Source organism: Trichinella spiralis (genome assembly GCF_000181795.1).
Source record: "Trichinella spiralis strain ISS 195 chromosome Unknown Scfld2, whole genome shotgun sequence".
Taxonomy (NCBI): Eukaryota; Metazoa; Nematoda; class Enoplea; order Trichinellida; family Trichinellidae; genus Trichinella; species Trichinella spiralis.
The window spans coordinates 1,300,202-1,313,587 of NW_003526941.1; the positions used below are offsets into that span (position 1 = coordinate 1,300,202).

General features: G+C 34.0%; 3 protein-coding genes across 3 annotated transcripts; 2 read left to right on the forward strand and 1 right to left on the reverse strand.

Annotated features, from left to right (window-relative positions):
- The first annotated feature begins 1,738 nt into the window (after positions 1-1,738).
- Tsp_02775 (putative adipocyte plasma membrane-associated protein) lies at positions 1,739-2,781 on the forward strand. The gene is made up of 3 exons (XM_003379056.1): positions 1,739-1,827; positions 1,896-1,998; positions 2,608-2,781. The coding sequence occupies exons 1-3, from the start codon at positions 1,739-1,741 to the stop codon at positions 2,779-2,781; spliced, it is 366 nt and encodes a 121-aa protein (XP_003379104.1).
- A 3,817-nt stretch (positions 2,782-6,598) lies between these two features.
- Tsp_02776 (putative adipocyte plasma membrane-associated protein) lies at positions 6,599-7,986 on the reverse strand. Its single transcript, XM_003379057.1, has 6 exons — positions 7,864-7,986; positions 7,146-7,197; positions 6,943-7,009; positions 6,846-6,902; positions 6,661-6,760; positions 6,599-6,640 (listed from the first exon to the last, which is right to left on the reverse strand). Exons 1-6 carry the CDS (start codon positions 7,984-7,986, stop codon positions 6,599-6,601), a joined length of 441 nt encoding a protein of 146 aa, XP_003379105.1.
- A 3,836-nt stretch (positions 7,987-11,822) lies between these two features.
- On the forward strand, positions 11,823-13,025 carry Tsp_02777 (18S rRNA biogenesis protein RCL1). Its single transcript, XM_003379058.1, has 4 exons — positions 11,823-11,850; positions 11,987-12,309; positions 12,387-12,637; positions 12,749-13,025. Exons 1-4 carry the CDS (start codon positions 11,823-11,825, stop codon positions 13,023-13,025), a joined length of 879 nt encoding a protein of 292 aa, XP_003379106.1.
- The last annotated feature ends 361 nt before the right edge of the window (positions 13,026-13,386 follow it).

Here is a 13,386-nt window from a genome sequence, read left to right on the forward strand (position 1 = left end):
TCTTTGCTGCTTTCAAAAAGACACACACGCCCATACAGGCACCAATGCAAAATCGCGTTTGCAGTGTATTGTTTTTGCTTTATAAGCGGAAAGTTGAAAGCGTAGGCGTGGTTATTGTTGTTGTTGTTGTTGTTGTTGTTGAGCTTCTTGGCTTTCGATTTATCAAGCTTGTAATATGTATGTATGTTTATAAGCACAAAAATTGTTTTCTTCCATTCTCTTCTTATTGTCCATTTGTTGGTCTTTTCTTTTCAGCTTGCTGACTGTCGGTGAGTACAGTGAGTAGCTATGGAGAAAATTTACAATTAAAAAAAAGAAAAAGAGAAACTAATCCTTTTTCAAAACGTGCATAACGAGCGAGGTATGCTTTATCTATACAAATTCTGTTCTATTTTTGCATTTTCCTCTCAGCCATTTCGCATAATATTTAAACTATGCATTTTGCACGTATTGTTCATGCACTATGCATTGTTTGTTGTTGAATTTTCGTTTCATAAGAGAGCATCATAAAATATTAAGGTTTTGTTTTCAATAGAAAGAGATATATCTGTTTACCTTATCATTAACTCCAACTGCGTGAAGTCGTAGCAGTAGTTTACACGCATCGCAAATGTAGTACAGCAAATCGGAAATCAACCTCTCATTGGAGAACAGTTATTGTATTTGGTAAATTATCCAGGAAGGACATCTATATGGGCATGTAGAGTGGCGAATAAGTGTTGTGCTGCTTTGTTTTATAGCGGTTGAATTTTCTAAAGTGCAATTTTTGGCAGCCGTTGAACAAGTCCAAAAAATCGACGTCCAGTGTACATGATCGTGATTGATGTTGTCCGAAAGCAAGCGAAAGTCTTTTGACGGCCCACGGTCGTTCAGTTGACAGGCTAATTGAAATGTCGGCTTCGATTGGCGTTGAGAAGGAGACAGATGCCCAGGGAAGGCTAAAACGGCACGTGGATACCAAATTGAGGTTGCTCTAGTGGAGAATTTATGATCACATGTGAATCACAGTCGGCCCCAAGTGTGCTGCGTTCGTCGCCGAGTGCGTGAAAGATGTGTATTTATTGTTTTTCGCTAGCAACACGAATCCCAGTTCAGTGGAACTGTTCCATTGCTTTGACATCACTGCGTGGGAATAGAAGAATATTTTGGTATTTGAAGTGATGTTTGAAACTTCTATTTTTGGAAAACATCATGCATGTATACATACATACATATATATATACTTATTTATTTATTTATCTATTTTTCGATAGTTTCCTCGATCTGAAGTAGTAGTCAATTTCTGCTTGTCTTATGATGTAGCACAGTTTTGTCTGTCTGATACAGAGTTTCCGTTCGTCATGCGTTGAACTTTTCACGTGTTCTTTGTGGCGTAACTTTTGGACGACTTGTTGAAATTTAAGACGTTTCACTGCTTGTTTAATGACATGTGACTCCTCCAAGCAACTCACACTCACGTTCAACTCGTACGAAGATGAAAAATGACGGCAAAGGCGAGAGAGTGCTTTCTTTCACTGACAGCGGTTTCTTCAAACATTTCCATTGCATTAATTAAGGGTTATCTATTTTCTAATCAGTTTCCTTTGTTTTTTCTTCTTTTTGAAAATCCAAACGCCGACGTCTGTTTTCTGAAGATGCGGAAACAGCCGCAAACACCACACCTCCGCCAAGTTCTACTTCAGCATTGCGTTAACAATTATCGATAGCCGCTGCCGTTCTGGCTGAGGCTAACAAAGTGATGACATTCATTCACAGCAGTTGGAATGATATTGTCGAAAGTCTTGAGTGTGGAAAGCTTGAAACGATCAGCACTGCACTTGTGGATTTGTTTTTATGTTTTTTTAAACTTTTTCAAATGAAGTGGGAGTTAAATTTGATTAAAATTTCAAAGCCAGGTTCAAGATCTATTCAGTTGAACGTGTGCCATCAAGGCAAACCATATTGGCGAATGCAACAAAGCAAGAAGGAGACCAACAAATTGGAGTTGGTTTACAGAGGGTAGTTTGCAAGATTTTTATCATTCAACTCTACCTTATAATTGAAAACTCCAGGCGAATAATAATAGCAACAACAGGAATATGTTTAAGCATGTATTTCAATAATTTTCATTTCATGACAAAGAATGATAATATTGATAGCTCCAGTTTCAAGCACGCACAAGAAGCTGTGAATGCAGAAATGTAGTTTTATTTATGAGGTGTTTTTCCAGGTAAATATTTTTGATAGTGAGAAACAGATTAATCATTGAATGTTTGTGTAAACAAATATTCAAGCTAACATGCAGATCAACTGCTGAAAGGAACAAATGAAGGCAAGAAAGTTGGTAATGGAAAAAATGATAATTTCAAGGCAGTTGCTTTGCCTGGAAGTGGAAAATTTTGTGATTTTTGATTTTTGTTTTAAAATTTAATTAATTCATTATTCATTTGGCTTTTTGTCAAATATGCAACATGCTTGGTTACACCTTTTAAGTGAATAGACAATCAGATCGTTTAGGTTATAGAAGTTATGTATATTTGCTTTTTTGATTACTGTTGTTTCATTTGGCTATTTATGTTTTGAATTTTGTGTAGCTTGTCTACTTGTTAATGAAATTCTTATTGTCAGATCAATGGGTTGAAGCATTTGTTTGAGTCGTCCTTTTTTGTCGGCTGTCGTTCAAAAGGAAAACGCAATGCAACGAAGCCGTGCTTTGAACTTTTGATCCGCGCTATAAGATTGATTCTGCCTTGGCACAAACATCTGTCTGATGAAAAGGAGCATCATCAGATTGAACGTTAATCTACACTAGCTGTATTTATCATTTCTGTGATGCTTTGCCAACAGTTTGCGAGGGTTATTTCAATATTTTTAAATCACGAATTTTTTCACAATTTTTATGTTTGGTCCAGTTGAAATTTTGATTTGTCTGATTGATCTACGGGAAATGACGATTGGTGTTGATCTGAATTTATTGACATTTGGAAAGTTGTTTTAAGAACATTTTATCTGTAACATTTTTAAAAATTATTCGGTTACTTGTATATAGTACTAATATCTGAAATGCAAAGCTGATATGTGTTCTTCGTTTCCGGAAGTAGAATTGTAGGGACGATTTTGATTAATAATAATTTCACCGACACTTAGGTTTTTTCTATTGCGTGTTCAGGTTGTACATAATTGAATTCTGTCGTTGCTGAATCTCGTTTTTTGAATCTTAAATAGATTGCACGCAATTGATATTTACCAACTAGTGAAATGCACTGAAGAATATGGATGAAGTTCGACAATTCAACTGTAAATAAATAGTTTGTTCAAAAAAGTCACCCAACTTAGTTTGTGCAACTCACGAAGCTAGCTATTCAATTGATTTCTTTGGATTTGATTGATGCAGTTGGTTTGCAAGCATTGTACGCTGATTCATTGTTACTACTGCTCAGTCACTTTATGGCAAACGCTTACAAATGCTTACAAAAAACTTACACGAGTTGATGAATTCTAATAAATTAATAAGTCAGAATAAGTATACTCTTCAGCTCCTGCTGAATACAGGAAATAATATGAGTGAACGATATAGCTGCTGTGAACTTCCGTTAGTGACTACTTCCGTGAAATTTAAATATACTTTATGTCTTTAATGGTTTACGGTTCACCGTCCCAACGGGATCATGATGTGCGCATGAGCGCAAATTGAGGAGAAAATAATTTTTACACCGCTAATTCACTTAGCGAATTTGAAAATAATCAATCTGTTTATCGGAAAGAGGAACAGGGTTGATGGAGAGACCATTTTTGGATAGTAAACTAATAAATTAAGTGCATCTTTGCAATGAATAAATGGACTCATCTCCAGGGTGATGTCAAACCGTTGTAATTGGAAATGACGTTGTTGCTTTTTCAACAGGGTAAGCGATGTTAATTGCTGTTGGCGAAGCACGCAGAATTAGCAGCAGTTAAAGCCTCCAGATTCAAATGAGGGCAATTTTATGCTGGAGTGTTGTTGTGTTGTGTGCCTTTTCAGAAAGCTATTTTAACTCTGTTTCTGTGAAACTGAGCTACATCAAAACTGCAACTGACAAATCTTTTGCTTACACCTGCAACAGGTGTCTTTTGCCCAAGGTCTTACAGCTCTCTCTGTATCTCTATCTCTTTCTGTTGAGCAGATAATATTTGCAGAATTTTCAATTTTAATGCTTTACAAATTACATGCATCCAATTTACCCATAATTCATTATGTACAGTGAATGGATTTATTTGGCAAAAAATTAAGCAATTAGAAGCCAAATGTACACTTTGAAATTCATTTGTTAATTATATTGTATCCTGTTCGTTTCAAACTACTGTAGTAAATAATCAAAATTTTTGAAAGTTTTCAAAACTTTCATCCTAATATAATAAGCTTTACTGATGATGATGATGAATCCGTTGCAAAAACCGCGATGATGCATGTTAATGTTTGCAGAATAATTTACAGATTTTCCATTAGTGAAATGATTGACTATCAAGTAATGTAATGGTACTAATAGAACCAACTATCTTATTTCTCAGATTAGATCAGCTTTGAATCATCAGTTTGTCACAGCTTAGTCACAAATTTTGTGGCACTTGCAATTGTAAAGTTAAAGGTTTAAATAAAGCTGCGGCATTTAACAGGCATAGTACATGTTTTTTTGGGCAGATGTATGTTTTACATTAACATTTAATAAATTAATGAAGGTGAATTTGCGTGTTGAAAAGAATTTTTTATGTGAACGTTTTCTTTAATTTATACGTAGATTGATGTGCGGTTGGGAATTTCAGTTTGCGTACGAATTCAGCATACTAAGTTCACAATAAAAATTTGACATTAAATTATCAGATCAAACACCTTTTGAATATTCACTTCAATATTGGCTAATTGAAAATTACTTGATTTGATTAAGAGCTTCTGGTTAATAAGAGGTGGTTTGTTAAGGGGAAAATTGTAATTTTCTTTTCTTTCAATAACCGTACCATTTACTTACTTTGTGCATTGTAGGGAACAAATAAATTGCATTAGCATTAATTATTAAAGCAGCAATGGGAAATTGAGCGATTGTTTCAACAATTTCTTATTTTCATTTGTTCATCTTTGCTGTAACGTCGTTTTATCAATTTTATTCCTGTCTGTTAGTTAGTTTAGAAAATTTTTTTTATCACTTACACTGATCTCACGCAGACAGTGGTCACGCGTTTCGAGAATGGCTGTGCTGTTCTTTTTGACGATTTCTTTTTTTCATAAGCATGCAGTTTTTATTGAATAAACTGTTGCTGTATAAGGTAAAAACATATTACGATCCTTTTCAGTAACTGTTGCGATCTGATTTTATGGCGCGGGTTGATGATGAGTAGTTATGCGATGAAACATTGTAAAATGTTTTGCAAATTTCTATTGACTTATTCAGAATTGCATGCTGCATTTGCTATTGCTATCTTCTTTGGCCTGAAGTGTGGTTTGTGACTGAATTGGCTACATTTTTCAATAGTATACTTTTAATATTGAATTTACATCGTGTAAGCTTATTATGAGCTTCTGTTACTATTATTATTATTATTATTATTATCAGCCAAGCTGTGTGTTATCTTTGGCTTTTTGCGCCTTCAGCGACTTTACCCTGTGCTTAGTAGTGAAAGTTGGATGGCGATCGCGTATTTTACCACTGGCTATTATTTCATTTGAAAATGCAACGCGCCTGAATTCAATTCATCTACAATTGCGCATAGTTTTAACCGGTTATTGATATTCTGAGTTGAATTCAGCTTACCACGACTGAGGAAAACTGATAAAAAGATTTCCTCGAGGCAGCATCGAAATTTGTCTAACCTTTGCAGCGGCAGCCAACAATTTGCAAATTATTCATCACTCTTTATTTGGAACGCAATTATGTTGCGCAGTTTGTTGATTTTGCATCACGATTATATATATGTGTATATATTTATTTGTGTATGTGTGTGTGTGTGTGTGTGAAACTTTTCTTTTAATAATATTGATGTTAATTGATTCAATTATAGTATTAAAAATTTTTATGTAAAAAACTTTATCTGGATTAATGTGAAATCGACAGTACTTGTTTTCACAATGGAACACTAATAAAATATTATGGAAATTCATCATCAAATTTGTAATATAATGAAGCAGAAAGATAACATTTTAGAAATGTACGCAGTATATTTCCGCTTTAGCTTCTTAGGTGAAAAAGAGTGAAAAGGGTGTATGGTGATGTATTTTTAACTTTACATATCACATGTAGTCGATTAGCAACAGCAGCACGCTGTAGTAGTACCCATCAGATATGATAGTATGCTGATTTGGTTGCCATTAGGCAAATTTATAATATGTGCTATGCTAAATCTTGATCAAATTGCTTTTAATAAAAAAAGTGTCATTGTTAAGGGATTCATTTTTCTTTCTCAGTGAAATAATATTCGCGATGTTTTGATTTATTCAAATCAGAATCATTAAAAGCAACTGTTAGCGCCCATATCTTTGAACTTTTAACTGAGAAATTGGCGTTGCATTCGATTGATGAAAACATGTCAAAGCGCGTGATTTAAGGCAGGGCGAATTTAGAAGCGAAAGTTGAAGTTTTTTGAAAAGCAATTATAAACTGTTCATTATCTCATCTGAGAAACGTTTCCTGTTCTGGAAAACAATTTTTCAACTTTATTTTGCAAATATTTTTCATTAGAATGTTGGCGGATTTGTTTGCAATAAGGCATGATATTGTTTATGCGTAATTGACTCATTTCAAGAGCATTCTGGCTTTTATTTTATTATTTTTTGTTTAAATAATGTTGTTTTCTGAACAGTAAATACATAACAGTTGTTTTAAGCTAAAATTAATAACCTGGGATACAGGTAGTTGAGAATGGAAGTGGCAACAAGTTTTATGGAAGTATCATTACTGTAATAAAATTATTACAAGGAACTGCTTTTTGAGAAACCTTTTTGGCCAATTAATTGTCTTATATAATAGATATTTTTCAGAATCTAATTCTCTGTCCATTGATCCTAAACTTTGAACGTTTTTTAAATCTAATGAAAAAGAATAAACGACGTTAGAATAATTGTAATGAATTTGTTTTTACAAATATTTAAGCACACAGACGTTTCCACAAGAGAAAGGTTTTGACTATGGAACATTAACTTATCTTATTAGCTGACAAATTATCTAGTTTCAGAATAGAATTCAGGTTAGACTGAATAAATTTAAATTCCAAAAAAATTAAATGCTTCGTTATGTTATGATACTATGAAAAAAAGCAGTCAGAGATGAATTTTGCATTATTCTACTGTAAAACCACTCACAAACCGTTTTCTTGTAAAACATACTGTTGATTGTTATAAAGCTTTTGTGAATGGCACTATTGTAAGATACATAAACAGATGGAGAGTATGTTTTAAGATGTGAAGTCGAAAAATTTTAACCAGAATTCTACTACAGTCATTAATAATTATTTCTCTTTTTTGAATGCGAAGTGTATGTAAGAGCAGTTGTTTGAAAGCAGAAATTTACGATAGTTGTTTCAAATGTTTCCCTTACTTTATTACCTTTGCTTAATTGTTACAAGTTTACATGCAAGTTCATTTCAATTATATTGGAAACTTCTTGAAGACAGCTGTTTTTTTCTTGTTTGAGTCTTTCTTGTGCTTTCTGATCTCTATTTCTCCATAAATGGTGCGTTTTAGCAATCATTGAGTTATATTTGTACAAGCAGGAATATTTTAGATGCTTTTAGCTTTGTAAATAGCGCTATGCATAATTTCATAGAAAATGATCGAGCATTTGAAATGATTGCAAACGAACTGTTTGTTTTATGAAGCAGGCAAAAAACTGTCAAACAATACTTACAACAGGAGGAAACATTCTGCATCATTGCCTTTCGCATACGTTCCTGTGCTGTTCTGCATGTCATCACTGTTGTAGGTGTTGATATTAGCAGAGCATACAAAATGGAACCATGTGAAGCTGAACATACGCTTTTCATATTGTTCTACAACTTGGCCGATGGTCAGCAGATGAAGACTTCGTAGGTGGAGAGTGGAGGAATCGATGCTAAGCTATGAACGATACAAGAAGCCGTAAATTGCAGTCATGATAAATTTGAAAACAGTTCTAAAAACTATTCACTTCACATTGAAAACGGTTAACATGGCTTCAGTTTGATGAATAAGTTTGATCAGGATAAACAGATCAGTGTAACAGTAATTCTTCACATGGTAATACAGCTGACGAGTGATAAATATGAGCATCAACTGTGAAAGGAAGATAGAAGCGTTGCTGCTGCTTTACCTGCTGTTCGCACGCTCAAAAATAATAAAAACAGATGCTGAACAAAACAATCACTGCTGCACTTCAACCGTACAACCAACTAGATACTGTACTGCTTCATGGTTAACTTCACCTTGTGTGAAAAGAATTCCTGAATGGCTTTTAGTGGCGGTGCTTTTTGTGGTTGGGATATTAACATTCCGCTTTGACAGCTCAATTGGTCATCTGTTGACTTGAGAATTGGACTGCATCATAATGGATAATTATTGAGCATCATTTTGAACCCAACAATTTTTGAGCAGCATCTTAGGTCCCAAGTTTATTGCTGTTATAGCACGCTGTGATAATTTTTACTTTTCAAGAAAAATACTTTATTTACTGGTAAGTGCAAACGCTCTCTTGCACCTGCAAATATTAAAGTTGAATTCGAGGAAAAGTGTAGAAAGACTTTGTCAGCTTTTCACTCGAGTTGCAGAATAGCAGACGTTCCATTTCCTGATCAAGGAACCCGACAGCTGCTCTCTACATTCATTATTCTTTGGAAAAACGACAGGCGTAAATCTGCAGTGCATTGATGATTCATGAAGTCATTATTGAAAATTGACTTGCTCCAACAAACTTAACAACGATCCGTCTTCCGATAGTACTGATAATGCTGAGGTGAGATATTGTAGCGTCGAAGCATTTCCATCATTACAATTTGCATGGTCATCACAATTGTATTACATTTGTTATTTTTTCTTTTTTCTTTTATAAATGTATAATTATTTTTCTCAGGCATTGTTTTTTGGAAAAATAATTTCATCTAGCGGTACATGTATGAAAGTAACGTTAATATGAAATGCTTGCTTCATTCAAGGCAAATTCTTTTATTTCTGATTTGTATCGATTTTGCAGAGGCGTCTTTTTTGTGAATTGTAAAGTAGAGATGAGAAACCTTAAATAATTCTTTTCCGCACATTTGGTGATCAGTGTCAGACCAGTAGTACGAGAAAGGAGTTTTGGTTTTGCTCTTTGTTTATTTCGCGAAAATGCTAATGCGCTTTTCATTTAAAAATATGACTAAGCTTTTTAAAGTATTCTCTCGAATAGCTTGATTGAAACTTTGTTCAATTGATGGCATGGTGTTCCATTGATCTCTCACTACTGGGATGTTTGTTTTCAGACAGAATCTGAAAAATTATTCCCAACACGGTGTCAATTTTTTCCCTTTTTATCAAAGAAGCTGATGTTTCATTTATGTACACAAATAAAAAATTTTCCAACCATTTTAAAAACAACTCATATAAATTTAAAATGGAAAATTAAAATATTCTTTCAATTTCACAGATCTGTCGTCTGTGATTTTTAGGACATTTTTCGAGCTTCAAGAAAGCACTTAATGATTGTTTTATTGGCGAAAGCTGAATTTTGAAAATTTTCCAACCTTTTGCTTTGGGTAGTAGTAGTAGGATATTAGAGTATTCATTTGAATAATTAGGCTAGGTCGCATAACACTGTGTGAAGGTTGCTATTCAATTATGCAAATCAGTCTTTCCTGAAATTCTTCTGTTATTAGTAACAGAGCTCTCGTTTGCTTTGCTGACGCGGCTAACTAACAGTAGAAGTTGATAACGTTCACTCAGTGAGTTTCCTGCGAAGCAATTGTAGACTAACGGTGTATGGTGGCTGAAGATTTGCTGTTCCACTATAAAGCAGGGCGAGTATCCGTGAAACAGATATATGTTTTTTCTCTTTATTTTATTCTGATTTCTTGAAATGATCCATTACAATTTAGAACAGCATACAGAGAAGGTGGACATCAACGATCGAAAGGTAATTATTTCAGTAAGTTGAATTCTTTTTAGTTTGATCCTTATTACTTCATAATATAAATGAAAACAAACACTGAATCTGTTACTTAGGAACATAACTACATATTGAATAACTGAGCATATATCGCATCGGTATCTATATTTTTTTGAAATTTCATGTTCAAGTTAACGAGCGATTGGTTGGCATTTGTTTTAGATGTTCAATAATTAAGCTTGTCTTATTACAGATGAGATGTGTTTAATATGTTTTAATATTTCAGTTTAGTGATCATTTCAAATTGAAAATTTTATGTAGCATTGTCATAATTTTTAAACTATTTAAAAAATCGCAGTTTTATTGCATTGTTTTCCTACAGGTTACGGATTAAGAAGAATTTTAGTTATGGACAATTAAATCTTATTTATCAGACACTGCAGTTGCAATTGATCACATGCAGTGATGAAGCTAAACAAAATGAGCAGATCTATGATATTGCAACCAGGAGAAGAATATATAAGCAGCGAAAATTCAGACTTTCATCATTAAAGATAGCCATGGTCGCATCTCGCGTCACTCTCGAACCCGTCGAACAACAGCAGCTCACCCTCCACACATTCCTCTTGTTTTTGCAGTACCACAAAAACTGCTACAACTAAATAACTGTGATTATTGGTCTTGAAATTATCGACAAACGATTCCACCATTTTTCTTCTCGAAAATGAACTCCAATCTCAGCTCGACAGAACATGGGACACAAGAATGTTTAAATTCGGAAAACCACTCAATTCATATAAATAATATTAGCTCACATTACTTATTTTCTACTTCCTGTAAATTGCACTAATCAACAAACCTATGATAACAAATGCTTGATAACTTATAGCTCAAATTTATATAAATTATAGATTCAAAATCTCCTCAGTGAAGTATAACTTATTAAACTAACTCAACAATATACTTACCGAACTTACCGCCACCTTTCTATTGTTCACGCCCATCTTCTTTTCTTGTGTTCCTACATGTAGATGAATAAATTCAATGAAACAATGAAAAAATTTTATTGATATTCTTAGTCCGTCATGGCAGTGAGAACGCCAGGGCACACGCGTCCGCCCACAACCATAAGCATAGCACTCCAGAGAAAGTTTGCATGCAATTTCCGGGAAAGAAGTACTGCCCCTGCTTTTCATTACGTTCAGTGCAGTAAACATAATTTTCTCGGCCGTTAACTGAAAATCACAAAAAAAGCAAACAAAATAAATGAAATACAATTTTGCAATATTAAAAGGCAATTATTCTCCACTTCTACGTACCATTAATTTGCATAATTAGAGCAAAATAAATGTAGTTATATGTATATATATTAACATTAAAAGTTGAGGCCAGTAAATATCGTTGAATTACTGTTGGCATTTTCTGGTTAGCATGCAACTAATTAACTTTCTATCCTAGCTAAGCTTTCGTGAGCTTTAAGGTGCACAACAAACAAACAGCAAGGTTTTTAAATTTTTTTTATAATCATAAGAAGAAGAAATAAAATAAACATTACTTTCAAAATGAATGTAATATTTTTCTTAAACAAAATTAAGATTTTTGTATAATTCTTAATTTTCAGATACTGTAGTCTTTTGTAACTTCGTCTTGTCAAATAAACTTGCTTTTATTTGAAAATATAATTGAAGTTTAATTTTCATTAGAACAAATATATCAAAATTATAATATAATAAAATAAAATGGAAAAAGACTCTGCTTTGCAATATGAAGGGTGCAATTTTTTGCGGCAACGGTTGGTATTAGCTACTTTGAGTGGTCGCCCAGTACGAATTGTTAATATTCGACCGGATGACGTTAGTCCAGGCGTAACAGGTTGTTTTAGCATTTATTCTTCATTAGTTGTGTTCAGTAATATTTTAAATCTTAAGATTTTGAAATAAAATTATTCAACTTGCTCTCCGAGATCACAAATCGTTCGACAGTGGATATCAGTCCTTCTGGAACAACAGTGTTCTACAAGCCAGGTTCACTCGTTGGCGGAAAAGTTGAAATGGATATGGGCGTCGGTCGAGGTTTGGGTTATTACTTAGAAGTTCTGTGCTTTTTAGCTCCTTTTGTAAAATCGCCGTTGAATGTTCGGCTACGTGGAGTGACTAATGGTAGTGGTGAACCAAGCGTAGATTTGATCAAGTATGCTTGGCTTCCAGTAATGCGTCGATTTATGTTCGACGCTGAAGGCTTGGATTTGAAAGTGATTTATTTTCATTTTAGACATACGCATAGTGTAGAATATAGTTTATTACTGACTTGTGGATACGTTTGCTTTAGATTGTGAAACGTGGTTTAAATCCAAATGGCAATGGTGAGATTTTGTTCACATGTCCAATTTCAAGACAATTACGACCAGTTCAAATTGAAAATATGGGAAAAGTGCGAAAGGTACGTGGCGTTGCATATTCTTGTCGAATTTCCCCTGCTTTGGCAAATCGTTGCATTGAAAGTGCGAAGGCATCTGTGAAGCATTTTTTAAATGATGTTTATTTCCACACTGATCACAGAAAGGGACTTGAAGCTGGCAGGTAAAAGTACAAGTTTCATTTGTTGTAATGACTACTGTTGTATTTGTGCCAAACAACTGATTGGAATTCAGTGCGATTAGTGTAAGTTGTCTTAAGCTAACTGTATTTCAGTTCTCCGGGCTTTGGTATAATTTTGTCTGCCGAGACAACAGAAGGGATTTACTTCGTTTCAGAGAGCCACTCAAATCCTCCTAACAGCGGCCTTGATCCGTCTGTACCAGAAGACATTGGCATCGAAGCAGCCGAGCGGTTGTTTTCGGAAATTTATCGCGTAATGATTATTATAATTTTTGCGTTACAACACTATCATCGTTTTGGAAATAATTGTTTAAGGGAGGATGCTGCGATGCTACGGCGCAAACTATTGCTACGTTATTTATGGCTTTAGGACCGAAAGATGTATCGAAATTCGTTTTAGGGCCTTTATCTACATATTGGTGAGAAGCGAATGATTTTAATGATTTCGTTAGTGCGTACTGTAGTTTTTGAAAATTAAGTACTATAAATTAATGTATTATCAAGCAAAATGGAAAATAAATACAACTTGTAAAAATACAAAATAAATAAATGTATATATTTTTTATTTAGCGTACATTTTCTACGACATATGAAGGATTTTCTTGGCGTTGTATTCAAAATTGAATCTTACGATCCACTGAAAGGGAAAAGTGCCGAAGATCAGAAGCTAGAGATTGGCTGTCGTGATAAAGTGAAGTTGACGTGTGTTGGTGTAGGCTTTGGCAATTTAA